This window comes from Sitodiplosis mosellana, unplaced genomic scaffold (genome assembly GCF_009176505.1).
Source record: "Sitodiplosis mosellana isolate CC-2019 unplaced genomic scaffold, AAFC_SMos_1.0 Smas_scaffold_6170, whole genome shotgun sequence".
In the NCBI taxonomy this organism is placed as follows: domain Eukaryota; kingdom Metazoa; phylum Arthropoda; class Insecta; order Diptera; family Cecidomyiidae; genus Sitodiplosis; species Sitodiplosis mosellana.
The window spans coordinates 46,617-59,827 of record NW_022601411.1 but is presented as its reverse complement, the minus strand read 5'-3'; the positions used below and the strand labels follow the sequence as shown (position 1 = coordinate 59,827).

At 36.1% G+C, this 13,211-nt stretch overlaps 1 protein-coding gene across 5 annotated transcripts; it reads right to left on the bottom strand.

Moving 5' to 3' along the window:
• Nucleotides 1–509: 509 nt before the first annotated feature.
• On the bottom strand, nt 510–12,942 carry LOC129576089 (Krueppel-like factor 5). Of its 5 annotated transcripts, none has more exons than XM_055460612.1 (8): nt 12,897–12,942; nt 8,724–8,965; nt 8,415–8,450; nt 8,272–8,326; nt 2,536–2,587; nt 1,907–2,442; nt 1,641–1,803; nt 510–1,553 (listed from the first exon to the last, which is right to left on the bottom strand). In XM_055460612.1, exons 2-8 carry the CDS (start codon nt 8,733–8,735, stop codon nt 1,544–1,546), a joined length of 864 nt encoding a protein of 287 aa, XP_055316587.1. In that variant the 5' UTR covers nt 8,736–8,965; nt 12,897–12,942; the 3' UTR covers nt 510–1,543. The 5 variants fall into 5 exon arrangements, with proteins under 5 accessions (XP_055316587.1, XP_055316584.1, XP_055316583.1 ...); XM_055460609.1 differs by lacking the exon at nt 12,897–12,942 and adding an exon at nt 12,195–12,380; XM_055460608.1 differs by lacking the exon at nt 12,897–12,942 and adding an exon at nt 12,245–12,380.
• Nucleotides 12,943–13,211: the final 269 nt, after the last annotated feature.

Genomic DNA, 13,211 nt, shown 5'->3' with positions numbered 1-13,211 from the left:
GAAGCGACATCCCTTGCCAATATTTTAGGCGATTTATAGATACCCTCTCGAAAAAATAACGGATTTTTAACACTATTAAAGGATCGATCATTTTGTGGTCAAATGGAAGTATCTTACCGCCCAAATGACAATGGCGAAGAAACACAACAAGAGGTAGAGTCAGATCCGGAAGATCACATTTACGAGGAAATTCAAGAACGAGAATGCCCTTATGACCACCTCAATCACATGCCAATATCAACTGAAAACCAACATCATCACAACTTCACTCTGGTCAATCGCAATCGCAGTACTCAACCTCAATTTACATTTTATACATAAAAAAACTCAAAATTCAAATAGAACGCACTGGGAATTTATACACTTCTATCTTTTCAGAGTGGAGGAAATCGAGGCTTTCTAGACGGACAACATGAAATTCTTCCAATTTACAACAAACCAACATGATTTTGAAAGAAAAAAAAAACAATTCAAGGAACAAAAGAAAAACTAGAAGAAAAATCGAAATATTTTCATGAAAAAAACTGTATTTATAAAAAGAATGCCCAAAAAACAGCCTCATATTGATTGTCAATCGAGAGAGTTTGGCCAAAAATTCAACTGTCATTTTTGATAATAATGATAATCATAAACATACTTATTTACTAGATAGATTGAACGATAAATTAATAATGGAAATAAGAATCGTCAAATTATCCAACTAATTTCGATTCTTAGTTAAAAATTATTTTTTAATGGATTTTCCTAATCTTAAAAGAATAAGTAAAAAAAAATAAAAACACTGGCTTTACACTGGCATCCGCTGTTGGTTTTGGTTGTGTTGCATTTGATGTACTTCTTCCAGAGCGATGAAAATATCAATTTTGCCGTTAATTCGATCGGGAAAAACTGGATTCGTATTTCAAAGTATGAGTTTTTTTCTGTTTCTAAGGACGGTGCTTACGTTATTTGTTTCTTGCTTTTTCGAAGTGAATCGAATTGAACCGAACCAATGCTTTGCGGCAATAGCTGGTGAACGAATTTTATCAAGGCAGTCTGATAGAGCGATATTTAGCGAGTGGTAGATATTGTTCAGTAGCTATTACCACAAATCATTTCTAGCCTAATCGATTCACGAGAGAGAAATAAATGAATAAAAAATAAATTCGTTGACATATTGATTTTTGTTAAAATTTTGTCAAAGATTCCCCTCAAATTTCCTAATATGACGAATTGAGATTGCGAAAAGCAATGAATAAAAGTAATTTACATCAAAGCGAAACATGATTCGATTTCGAAAAACCAAATCAGTTTCCGATTTTCTCTTCGGTTTCTGTGCATGTATGTGTATATGTGGATAGTCCAAACACAACTATTCGATACTTAATGTGTCTCTAACTAAAATGGCCATTAAAATCACACTAAGTCATTAAAATAAAAATAAAAAGGAAATTAAATCGAAAAAGAAAAAAGTCGCCGTGGAAATGGTGCTTGTAGAAAACGATTCAGGGATCTAACTTATTTTAAGAGACTTCGATAGTAAAATTAAACACGAATTCCTCAATCAATGACGCCTGAAAATAGAGAGAAAGAGAAAGAGGTAAAGAGAAGGAGGAAAATTCACAATCGGATCTAAACAATACACAAAGAGCAAAAATTACCGGCTGTGCAGTAGCAGATGATCGGAGCGGCTAAACGAACGCATACAAAGTCGGCATCGAAACGGTTTGATGCCGGTGTGCTTTCGAAAGTGTCGTGTCAACTCATCGGATCGTGCGAAACGCCATGAACAACCTTTCCATGTGCAAACATACGGTTTTTCACCTGCGAAAAAACAAGCGGACAAAAGAAATTTATCATTTAACGATGCAAACGAGGGAAACGTTTTCGATAACTCAAAGAAAAAAAGACAAGCAAACACGCCTACCTGTGTGCGTTCGTTTATGCGCCTTGAGGTGTGAGCTTTTCGTGTAAATTTTATTGCATCCGATTTCGTCGCATCGATGGCATTTGCGGCTCACTTTCGTATCATTCGATGATATATTGCTTTTAAGACGATGATAGACCGGTGCTGGTATACGTTCGTAATCAACATCTGGATTCAATGTTGTGATTTTGTCATCGTTTCGCAGCCGAGTCACAAGTTTGTGCGGTTGATTCAGTGAATTGGTTTGTCTGTGTTTGTGTTTCGGTGTTACTGCTGCTGAAAATTGTGAATGAGCGTGCTGCGCAAATGGGATATGCGATATGGTCGAAATGCTCCATCGATTTGGTGAATGGGTTACATTTTCGGCGAGATCATGCCTTAATGGCCGTTTCAGTACTGCATTCTGGTTTTCAGCCGATGACCATCCCAATGAACAATCCGCACTAAAATCAATGGAAAAATGATGATTATCGCCAACATTCAGATCGACACTTGACGATGCTGATCCTTTAGCTACAGCATTTCGACATGGCCACCTGCAAATAAGATGGAAATTATATCGGACAAATCATAGAAAATGCGCAGGAAATAAGCTTCGAATTACATACAATAAAAGGAAGACAACTCACCGCAAGCGATTCTCTGAAAAATAGTTGACGCTGCTCTCCTGACGTGTTTCACCTGTTTTTTTTTTATAGAAAAAGAAGCTAAAATCAATAGCAAGTCAAGCTTCAAGATGAATGGATTGTTATCACATGGCTTGAAGCCATACGCAAATCGATAGGTATAAAATGACTTTTATTATTTCATTCGAAACTTGCTCTGAATTTTTACTGAACTTCGATAGAGCTATTGGGAGTTGTAATTAGACGGTGCTGTCTCATTCTCTTGAAAGAAATAATAAGACGATTCTTATTCTCTATTCAATTCAGCCGCTGATACGTGAACCAAAGACATGATTTTTTTTTGTTCTCCGTATTAAAACACAACGAAAAAATAATCACATTGTGTCACATAAGTTGAACAATAACTAACCGCTGTAGACTGTGCATTCGCAACTCTTATTGTACAATAATTTTGAAGACATCTCGCCACGTTTTCAATTCGATTAAATCGGTTGACTATTCGGGGTACATTCAGATCAACAACACATAATTCAACTCCAATTGATCATTCCGAATTTCGGTTTTAATGTTCAAATTCACCATTTTTTTTCTGTTTCGAATTCATTCTATTCAAGCAGTTTTCATGTTGTTGTCTTGTTTCAATTCGACAAGCACATTGTTTGTGTCATGATGGAGCACTTGGTATTTGAGATAAAGTTGCGTTCAATTGTTTTTATTTCCTTGTTGATTGGTTTGAATCGGTAAATCATTGCGCAAATTGTATCGCACAGCAATTCTTTGTGCTGTGCTATTACTGAATGCGATAAAGAATCACGTTAAATTGAATTTGGATCATTTCAATGCTCTATGTGCTCTGCGCTATGAACGGTGCAAATGGCAAATGTTAACTCACATCAATGTGAACTTTTTAATACATGACTCAATATCGTTTGGCTTTTTTTTCGCCAATTTTTCTTTCTCTTTTTCTAACTGGTAATAATAACAAAATAATTCTTTGCGATAAAAGGTTGAACAAATAATGAAATGAAATGAAATATTAGAAACGTTTCGTTATTTAATTCAACATTTTATCGCAAAAAATGATTTTTGTGATTTAATATTGTAACATTGTGACATTTTTTTTTGACTATGGTAACTAGATTCTAGTCACTGGATTATTTTTCTCCATGCAATTTATGAGTGACGAGTGATTGCACCAGTTAACTATTTTGGGACATTTTGACTACATTTTGTACGTATGATGATTGGAATTTTAATCAAACGACAGTCACAGTTTATACATTTGACTATCTAAACCGGCCGATTTGTTTGAATTTAAAGTTGATTGAAATCAATTGGAATTCCAACCGAGAAAATCTCCTTTATACCAAGCACAAAATGTACAAAAATCCAGTCAAAATGTCCCTCAAACAGACTCGGCCAACTAGTAGTCAATAATTTTTCACATGGGTATCTGCTTCCTGTTTCAAAATTATTTTTCCGAGATTTTGCTTATTTTTGGTGGTTTTTCTTATAACATCTGTTGTTTTTCGTTCAGTTTCGCTGATTTCAGGTGAACTTTTGTAAATAAATCTTCATTTTTTAATTTGTTTTCGTTCCGTGTTCATTTTGGTTTCAAACTTCAGTTCGTATGTTCAGTTTCAATGGAAGATCTCCATTCAAAAAGCAAAAAAATAACACTTTTGCTTGAGATGAAGACACATTTTTCGCAATCCTTTGGTATTGAATCAGATTTTAAAAGAATTCAATCTTCTGGTGATTGAACATTATTACATTGTTCGAAATCATAATAAATACTAATCTGACCGAAATTTAATTTTCGCTGATTTCGTCTAATCATAACATAATGCAAGCAGTATGAAAAATTCGTTTTTCAAGCACATAACAATTCCATATGTTACTCTAAGCCTTAGAGTCTAAGGCTTAGTAAATCGATGGCTTCAGTCAATGAGACACCGTGGAAAAAACTCACGTTAAATGTAATTTTATCTTGGAAATGAAAAGAAAGATGAACGATGAAAATGAACGCGCTGTTTCGAAGCTGTATTCAATTGTCATACCCCCTTCCTCCCTCATTTAAATTGGATTTCATTCTTATCTCGCTCTCTCTCTCTCTCTTCATTGCGTAATTTTACACTTAAATTCATTTCATTCCGAAAAACATACTGAAAATTTTAAAGTTCATTTTATGGTTCGGACGGTGAATAAAAAAACAAAAAGGCCTCCGCCCAGATACTTTGGCAGCTAATTTAATAATGTTAATTCTATTTTCTGCGGAGTTGTTAATTTCGATAAATGTTGAATTGGATGGAGGATAATGTGATCATAAACCATCGGGTCGGTGCATTGTGCAGTGTCGATCGATCGGCGCAACAAGCTGAATGAATTGGCTGAATCGAAATGGTAATAAATTAATTGTGTCAATGCGGCGGGTAGCAGGTAACCCAGTAAGCCAAGCAGTAAGAGTCTAACGGAGAGACGAGCTACTGAATAAACTTGGGCTCGTTGGTTGGACAAGAACAAAAGAAAAGAAACGAACAACGAGCGAACAAATGAAAAGTAAAGTCAATCCAATCCATATGGTTTAATTTTAGCTCGAAAACTGATCGCCGTGATATTGTAATTAATGTGTTCGTACGCTTGATGTTTTGGTGGCCATTTCGAATGGTAAACCGGCATTTATGTCAATTACATATTAAACGATCGATACAATAGATTTATCTCTTTTTCTTGGCTCGACTTCGATCGTGTTATTGTTGTTGTTTTTGACATCGTCCCACCTGCAAAATTGCTAACGCTGTCAATAAATAAATCGTGTGCGAGATAATTCACGTTCATACGTTCACAGACACACACAAACACAAATTAATTGAAAATCGTTCCGGATAAAGCGCATATACGCGCTCGCCATGAAACGAAACTATATATTCTGGGAGCGCGCGTGCGCACGCGCCCGCTACCGCATTACGCCACATTTTCAAAACAATAACCGATTTTGTAACAGAGATAGCAAACTGACTTCTTTTTTGCTGTTGTTGTCTTTTCATGCGGTTTTTGAACAGTGTAATGTGAATTCGAATCGAATCGAAATTTGCTAAGGAAACGATCATGGTGTGGAAATCACTGTTTCGCTATCATCTAACATGTTAATAAAGTCAGTTTCGACTTTTACGAAATTTGTTTGCAATTACACGACAATTCATGTTCGAATTTGGCTTTTATAACCAGTCGATTTTAATGCCCGAAAATTTTGCACCAACAAACCCAATCCGAATGCATCGGAGTAGAGTGAGCGAAAAAAAAAAATGACTACCAAACTTCAAAGTGGCTTTTTCACTGATTCGATCGTCGGAGTGTGTTTCAAACGGTTGGCACTGTGTTTTTCTCTCACTCTGTCTCTCCCTCTCTCGCTTCTGCGCGTGAGTTAAGATGTAGAATTCAAAAACCGGGCGACGACTCTTTTCAATTTGTTGTCATTCAAACGAATTTGTAATCAATTGACTGCAGTTTACTGTTTTTACCCAACAGAAGAAAAAAAACACACATACAAATCCCATGTGACAACAGAACATTCCATCGACTTGAGACTGTTTTTTTTTCTTCAGCTTTCGTTTTTGTTCAAACATCTCAAATATGGCATTATGGATTTTACTGCATATGTTGAGCTTAAAATCAGCGCTTACTGTGCGCATTACTCTTTTCCAAACCAGCAAAATTGAGATATGCACGGCGCGATTGAATGTTGTTTCAATTGGTGTGTGTGTGTGTGTGTGTGTGTGTTTTGTATCGCTGTTTTTTTTCTTTCTTTTCGCTAAATTACAATGTTGTGCTCACACCAGTCTGGATTTATTCGGAATAGAAATCACCCAATTTTGGGCAAATCCACTTCGGTTTTCACATTATACAATCACTCACACACCACCAGACTTGATCAGGTGACTCTAGTTTTGGTTTTTCTATCAAGCCCAAACAAACACGATCAAAAATCGAAAAGAACCTTTTTCGCATGCTTTCTATATGAATGAGTTTGAAAAAAAAAATGGTAACTATGGCTTGATTTGACCATACAAATCACTCGGAAAATTAACCGCTTTTTTTAAGTTTAGACTTTTTTCGTTGGAAAAGAATTTTGCTGTATTTTTCTATTGAAACGTAGATGGGTTTTCAACCGAATTTTTTTTTTCATCATTTCTTCACAGACCACTTTTATTAATCCACTTCAATTTCTGGAGCGATCGAAAATTGGGAAATTCGAAAATTATGGAAAGTAAATCGTAGGATAAATCCTATAATTTAGATTACCGATAGAAAAGTTTATTGAATTTTGTCTTGAAAAATGATGATTTTCGTTCAAAGTCATTGCTGATCAGTTATTGATTATGAATTATGTTGATCAGTTAGCGAAATAATATTTGAAGAAATTTGTGTGTAGAAACAAAAAGGATTTGCTAAAATTCCAATTAACTGTTGAAATATGTTGCGAACGATTTGTTCGGTAATGTGTTTCGGCAAAATGATTATCATTTGAGTAAAAATTCACAAATAATCTGACCAGAGCTGTCTGTAAATAACTAAAAAAGAGTAAATTTCTTCCATGACAACAACCAAAATTGCATGCAAAAAGACATAGGTTTAGCATAAAAAATCGTTTGTTTCCGATCGATTGCGTTGAAAGTGGTCGTAAATCAGTGTAATATTTGAGTTGCACGATGGCTTGTACATGGTAAAATGGTTGGTTGGACGTGAGTGAATGGCTCAGTGTTTCTGGTAAAACAGCATTATTTTATCTATATTATCGTATGTGCGAGCATAAAATATCATTTAAGTTCTGGCCAACACCGTCCATTTCGTTTGGGCTACGCGCGCGCAGCAAATCTTTATTTATTCCGAATGTTCTTTCTATCTCTCACCTCTTTTCCTTTCTCCGATATACCGATTGGGAATAATTAAAGATGCACGATTAGTTGGACAACGTAGGCCATTTATCAAAACGACCATTTCTATTTACCTTTATCCAAAAACGACGAACTTCATTTTGGCCATAAGTAAGTCCCATATAAATGTACGTTGTGGAAGTGGAAAGGCAATAGAAATGCCGTTGAAAACTATCTGATTTCCGTGCACGAACTTGACCTTTCACATGGCCCAAACCATAAACTATATGGCAAACGATCGATAAATACTCGACGGAGCGCTAATGTTGTTGTGCATTTGGCACAGTTTAACGCTAGGCATTAAGTTCGATGAGCGCGCATGCGCTCTGCTGATCAGTTACCGAAATGCAAACATTGACCGAACACGAAAAGTGTGGCCCAATGAGAAGAGTGAGTGTACGAGTGCGATCATTAAATTTTGTGGATATGGTTAGGCGCGCGTCGTTTTGAACTGTGTCAGTGGTTCGTGTGAAGCATTCCACTGATAAGCATCGATCGAACGATTTTAATCGCTAAAATGCAGCAGCGGTGAATGTCAACGTTTATGGCATCTTTCTCATAGACAGAGCTAAATCGAGTTTTCTCATGGTCTTCGGCTTGGTCAGAGGAACGAATTTGGTTATTTCAGTTCCAACATTTCCATGTTGCCTCATTTCCAATCCAGAACATTTTCATGCTTTTACCTATTTCTTTCTTCGATTTAATTGCATCTTAAAACCAACTAAATTGCACAAGTTAAATCAACCTATGCTTAACCAACCCATTATATTCCATACCAAACTGATACTAACTAAATTCAACTTACCGCGAGCTTGTAGACTGAGATCAACTGGTTCGATTTGAACGGGAGGGCCCTCCGCCTGTAATCCAACAACGTAATTTTCATTTAATCACACTGAACATTATCGAAAACACAACTCACACTTGGTTCTTGTTTCGTTTACATACTTCTTTGTGGTGCAGAGGGTTTAAATCGATGCCATTCTGCAACAAAATCATCGAAATTTGTGAGATTTCTCATTAGTCGATACGGATTTGTCACATTTTTTTGGGGTTTTTTGTTTGGAACTTTCGATTTTTTTCTTCTAAATTTTTAGTTTGATTCGCTTTGTTCGTTGATCAAGAAGATCAAAGCGAATTTTGAGCCAGACTCAGTATAATCAGTGCATAAATGGTAGTAAAATACGATTACCGATAGTTATCCAGCAATTTCGGACGCAAATAATCAGTGGAAAAGAGCATAAAATTGATACAAACCATGAAAACCATTTAATTAATGAACAAATTCATAGGCACGTCGATAAACGTTGCGATTCGTATGTATCGTAAACACGTTCACTTTAGTTGCCAAGTCGTTTTCCAACTCCTTAGATTGCCAAGTGGATTTGTTTTTTGTCGAGGCTGCCGCCTCAAACGGCCCAATTTATGGCTCAATCAGCAAATATTTCGTCCAATTTTCAGTATACACATACAAGAGAGAGAAAGACACTAGCTCATACCTATGGGAATTATTCCGAAAAAAAGAGTTGCATTTTAATTATTAGCAAAAAAATTGCAATTGTTCATTGACAATTCGACAGTGTTTAATTTATTAGTTTTAACATGAATTTCGGTTTGCGTGATCAGATGCATTAAATTATGTGTGCGCTTGAATAATTCATTCGGTTCATTTTCGATATTCGATTGGATACTAATTGTTGAGATCGCATCTTGGGCTGCTTTTGCATGTGTGCGCACTTTGGCTAGATCGCTTATCCAGATGTTTCTTTTCTTCTTCTAATTGTTCCGTTTGTTCTCACATTTTATCTCTTTTCCTCTCTCTATTCCTTTCTGCCTCTCTTGCCCTGCCTTTTCCCCTCCTTTTCTCTATGTTTGTTTCAGGGTTTCTAGTCTTTTTTTAATCTCTTTTCATCGCCAATTGACTCTTTTTTATCTCATTTTTTTCTCCAATTCGTTTTTTTCTCTCGTTAGTTTCAGTTTGGACTTGGCTTTAGATCGATCGACTTGATTTGCACTAGTTTTGAATTGACCATATATGGCTCTTTTCTGTTACGGTACACAATTTTTTTTTTCACAGTGGCACTCATCGATCGGGCGTGAGATCAAAATCTTGAAAAGGAAATGAATGTGATTCTCACAAACGAGAATTTGCATAAGTAAAAATGCAGCATGCCTGTCACCTGTGTGTATGTTGCATATGCAATATATGGCAAACATAACAGTAGCCTAACACAACAGTAACATAAGAGTAGCAAATAATCCATTTGACTCCATTCACTCAACAATATGAATGTGAATTAAAGTGCCGCGCGTCAACTAAACCAATCATTTATGCGAATAACAAATATGGTAAGCCACAGACTCGTCAAATAGACACGTTATACACTGCACATGGCCAAATCATTTGCTTTCCATCGAGACATGCATCATAATTAAGTGCATTCGCTTCGAGTCGACCAGCAAAGTGGCATTTCTCTTTGCGTATACTGCAAATACAAATGCACACATCTGAAGCACCGAGAAACCAAAGTGGAAAAAATTGCGCGCAAATCAGCTGATCCCAGACAAAACAACAAAACAAGACAGAAAGGAGAGATCAAGGCAAAAAATATGAAAAATTGTGAAATCAGACGAAATTCAGAAGAATAGAAAGAAGAACGAGCATAAGAATAAAGAGTAGAAAATGACGTATATGAGGAGGAATTGTGTCAAAATTGATAGGACACGAATAAAATCGAAGAATATTCGAATTGAAATCGATGTAAATTGACGGTAAAAATACGATGAAATTTGAAGAAAAAAGCACACTTTTTCGTTTTTCTAATCAAATTCAACTCGTTCACATATTTTATTCGAAGCGTTTTTTTTTTCACTAACAAAAACTTTTCTTTAAAAAACCTGCTTGAATTTCTCATCTCCACTTGATCCAAAAATCTTCAAAGATACCTCTTGTGTTCATAGAAAATGAGTCAATTTGGTCTTTTGCTTCGGCAATTCAAATCGAATTTAAGAGACTTTTTTCTTTAAATTATCCGTGCGTTTTTGTTTCACCTTCAAGACAAACTGCATTCAACGAATATGGTTTGGCATTCATTGAGAAAAAAAAGTCAACTAAAACACACAACAAAAAGAGTCGCCGTTTTTTTGTCTCGTTGGACGTAGAAAAAAATGGTCGTTTTTTTCCTTCCAAAAGCATCTACTTTGATATTTATTATATTGTCGATTGTAAATCAATTTGTATTTTTGACATGTTCAGTTTGTGTGCGTCGATTTGGCTGTTGTTGTTGTTATGCAAGTCTCATGTGAGTAAGTTGTTTGCGAATGCATTCGAAATATTTATTCCCACAGTCGTAAGTTGTCACGGTTTATGGAAATGCGAACTGCACGAGTCGAACGATATCAATGGTGCAACAATGAATGAAAATGGCACACATTGGAGAGAGAGAGAGAAAGAAAAAACATTCATATCCAAAAATCGCCCATACATTATTTGATTTTATGATTCTTTCTGAAGGGAAACAAATCGGGTACTCCGCATTCGAAAAGTGAACAAAAAATCCGCAAAATGAATCAAAATGAAAATAAGTGGCGAAAAATGATCACAACACTTAATGACTGATGCAAATTGGAAGACGTTCGTTGCAAATAAAAATGATTGAGCACGCATTTGGGCGCCAAAACAAGCTTACAATCGATTTGTTAACTCGTCGAGCGTTGCGTTATCTTGATAAAGCGGCAATCGAATTGTTGGTGCTATGAATCGAGTGTCATTGAAGTGTTGGGCCGATTTTGTAAGAAATGAATGAGAAAAAAAAGCATTTACGTCAGCCACAACGAAAGAAGAAAAAAAAAAAGCCGAGCACAGATTTTGGAATTGCATAGCGAGAATGTGCTATGCACGGGAATTGGTCACACACGGTGAACGCAAAACTCAGTCAATTGGAACGAACGAACGAAACGGCCGAAATGAATGACAAATTTAATTTTTATTTTTATTATTATTGTGGACTTTTTTTCTGCTCGTTTGTTGGCGCTCTATATGTGCGGTGTTTTTTTTTTTCTTTCTGTGTTTGTTGTCATTCGCGCACAATGCACACATAACTCATGCTGATCTTAATTAGCGAATAAAAAGGAAACAAGTCAGCATTAGGTAACTGCGCAGTGCACAAAGCTTCTCACTCAATATACACAGCTCAATTGAGATATTGATATGTTTGCGTTCATGTTACCGTTTAGGTTTGAATATGCGGTGAGAGCGAGCCAGAGGGAGCGTGATCAAGAGAACGAGATAGAGTGAGAACGAGAGAGAGAGAGAGTGAACGAAATAGAGTAAGAACTGGTAAGAACGAAAGCGCTAGAGAGAGAATGAGAGAGATGTTAAGAGAGTAACTGAGTGAGTGAGAGAGAAGAAGATAGATAAACACCAAAAAGAGCAAAATTAAGCGAGAAAAAGTGAGAACGAGCGATAACAAGAGGCCGATCAAGCAATAGCTAGTGAACGATCAACAAATATTGTTGCCAGCTGTTATATTGGATCAGAATCATGATTCTGTAAGATTCTGCACAATTCGATGATCAACGTGCAAGTAAAAACAGATACACACATTCACTTTGCGTTCATTTTGTTCCAAATGTAAAATTTGATTGTGAACCGAATTGCAGGCGGTGATAGCATGAAATAGTTTTTTTTTGTTATGAAAATGGAAATCCACCGAACAAATAACACACACTTAACACAGCACAATCGTAATAAAATATGGAGACCAAAATTCACGCACGTTGAAACGAACGGTTTACTTAAAAACAACAAATTTGCTGTACTGCACACGACGGATCACAAATTCACATCAAAGCAGTGGGATAGAGAGCAACTGCAGCGGCACGTCTTACTGTCTCGGAAGACAGTTCAACACTGAGACGGGAAAAAAACACATTAGCCTATGATCGAAACAAGTACCACAGAGCGCGTGCATACGTCTGTCGCACAATTGTTTTCAAGTCGTTTTAACCGCGGCCGCACACCAAATGCACTTACATGCAACCAAAAACAACAACGATAAACAATGCCAACGACGAAAAGAAAACGGTACACAACTACCGACATCAAAACCAAACCGTTTCAATTCTTTTTTTTTTCTTTTTAAATCCATTCTATGCCTGTGATTCTTTTACTCTGGGAACGGCAATTGTTTACCGCATTTTGATTTAAAACTGGATCGCGTCTCTTAATATCGCGTACTTTCATGCAGTGGCACACGATTTTTGGATTGGATTGACTTTTTAAGAGATAAAAAATGAGTAAAAAATGTTTGATATTAGAAATCCGCTAATTTGAAGGAAAAAAGGGCGGTGAAATTGAAAGAAAAAAAATATTTTTTAAAGAAATCAAAATTATTTTTATATTCATTTAAAGCACATTAGATTACATACCAAAACTGGTTTCGATGAACCGCTGTGTCCCAGATTTTGACGAAAATGTTTACAGTTCCATTTATCAGTGAACGGATTCATGTGACACTAATTTCAGACCCATCACACGCTGCTGAAAAATTTCAATTTTTGTTTCCTGTATCAAACAAAATGATATCAAGTGTTCTAAAGTCGTAAAAGAATTCAAGTTTTGCAACTTAGATTTTGTCTTCGAATGCGGTTTGAAAACGCTGACTGCAATTCAAACTGCATAGTTTGAACAGTCGATCGTCAGCAGTATACTGTTTGGCTTCCAACAATCGATCGAATCTTGTT

Coding starts and splice junctions, on each gene's coding strand:
- LOC129576089 (XM_055460612.1), bottom strand. Junction 8,327..8,414: donor ACCCTCTGCACCACAAAGAA/GTATGTAAACGA, acceptor GTTGGATTACAG/GCGGAGGGCCCTCCCGTTCA. Junction 2,443..2,535: donor TTTTCAGAGAATCGCTTGCG/GTGAGTTGTCTT, acceptor TCTTATTTGCAG/GTGGCCATGTCGAAATGCTG.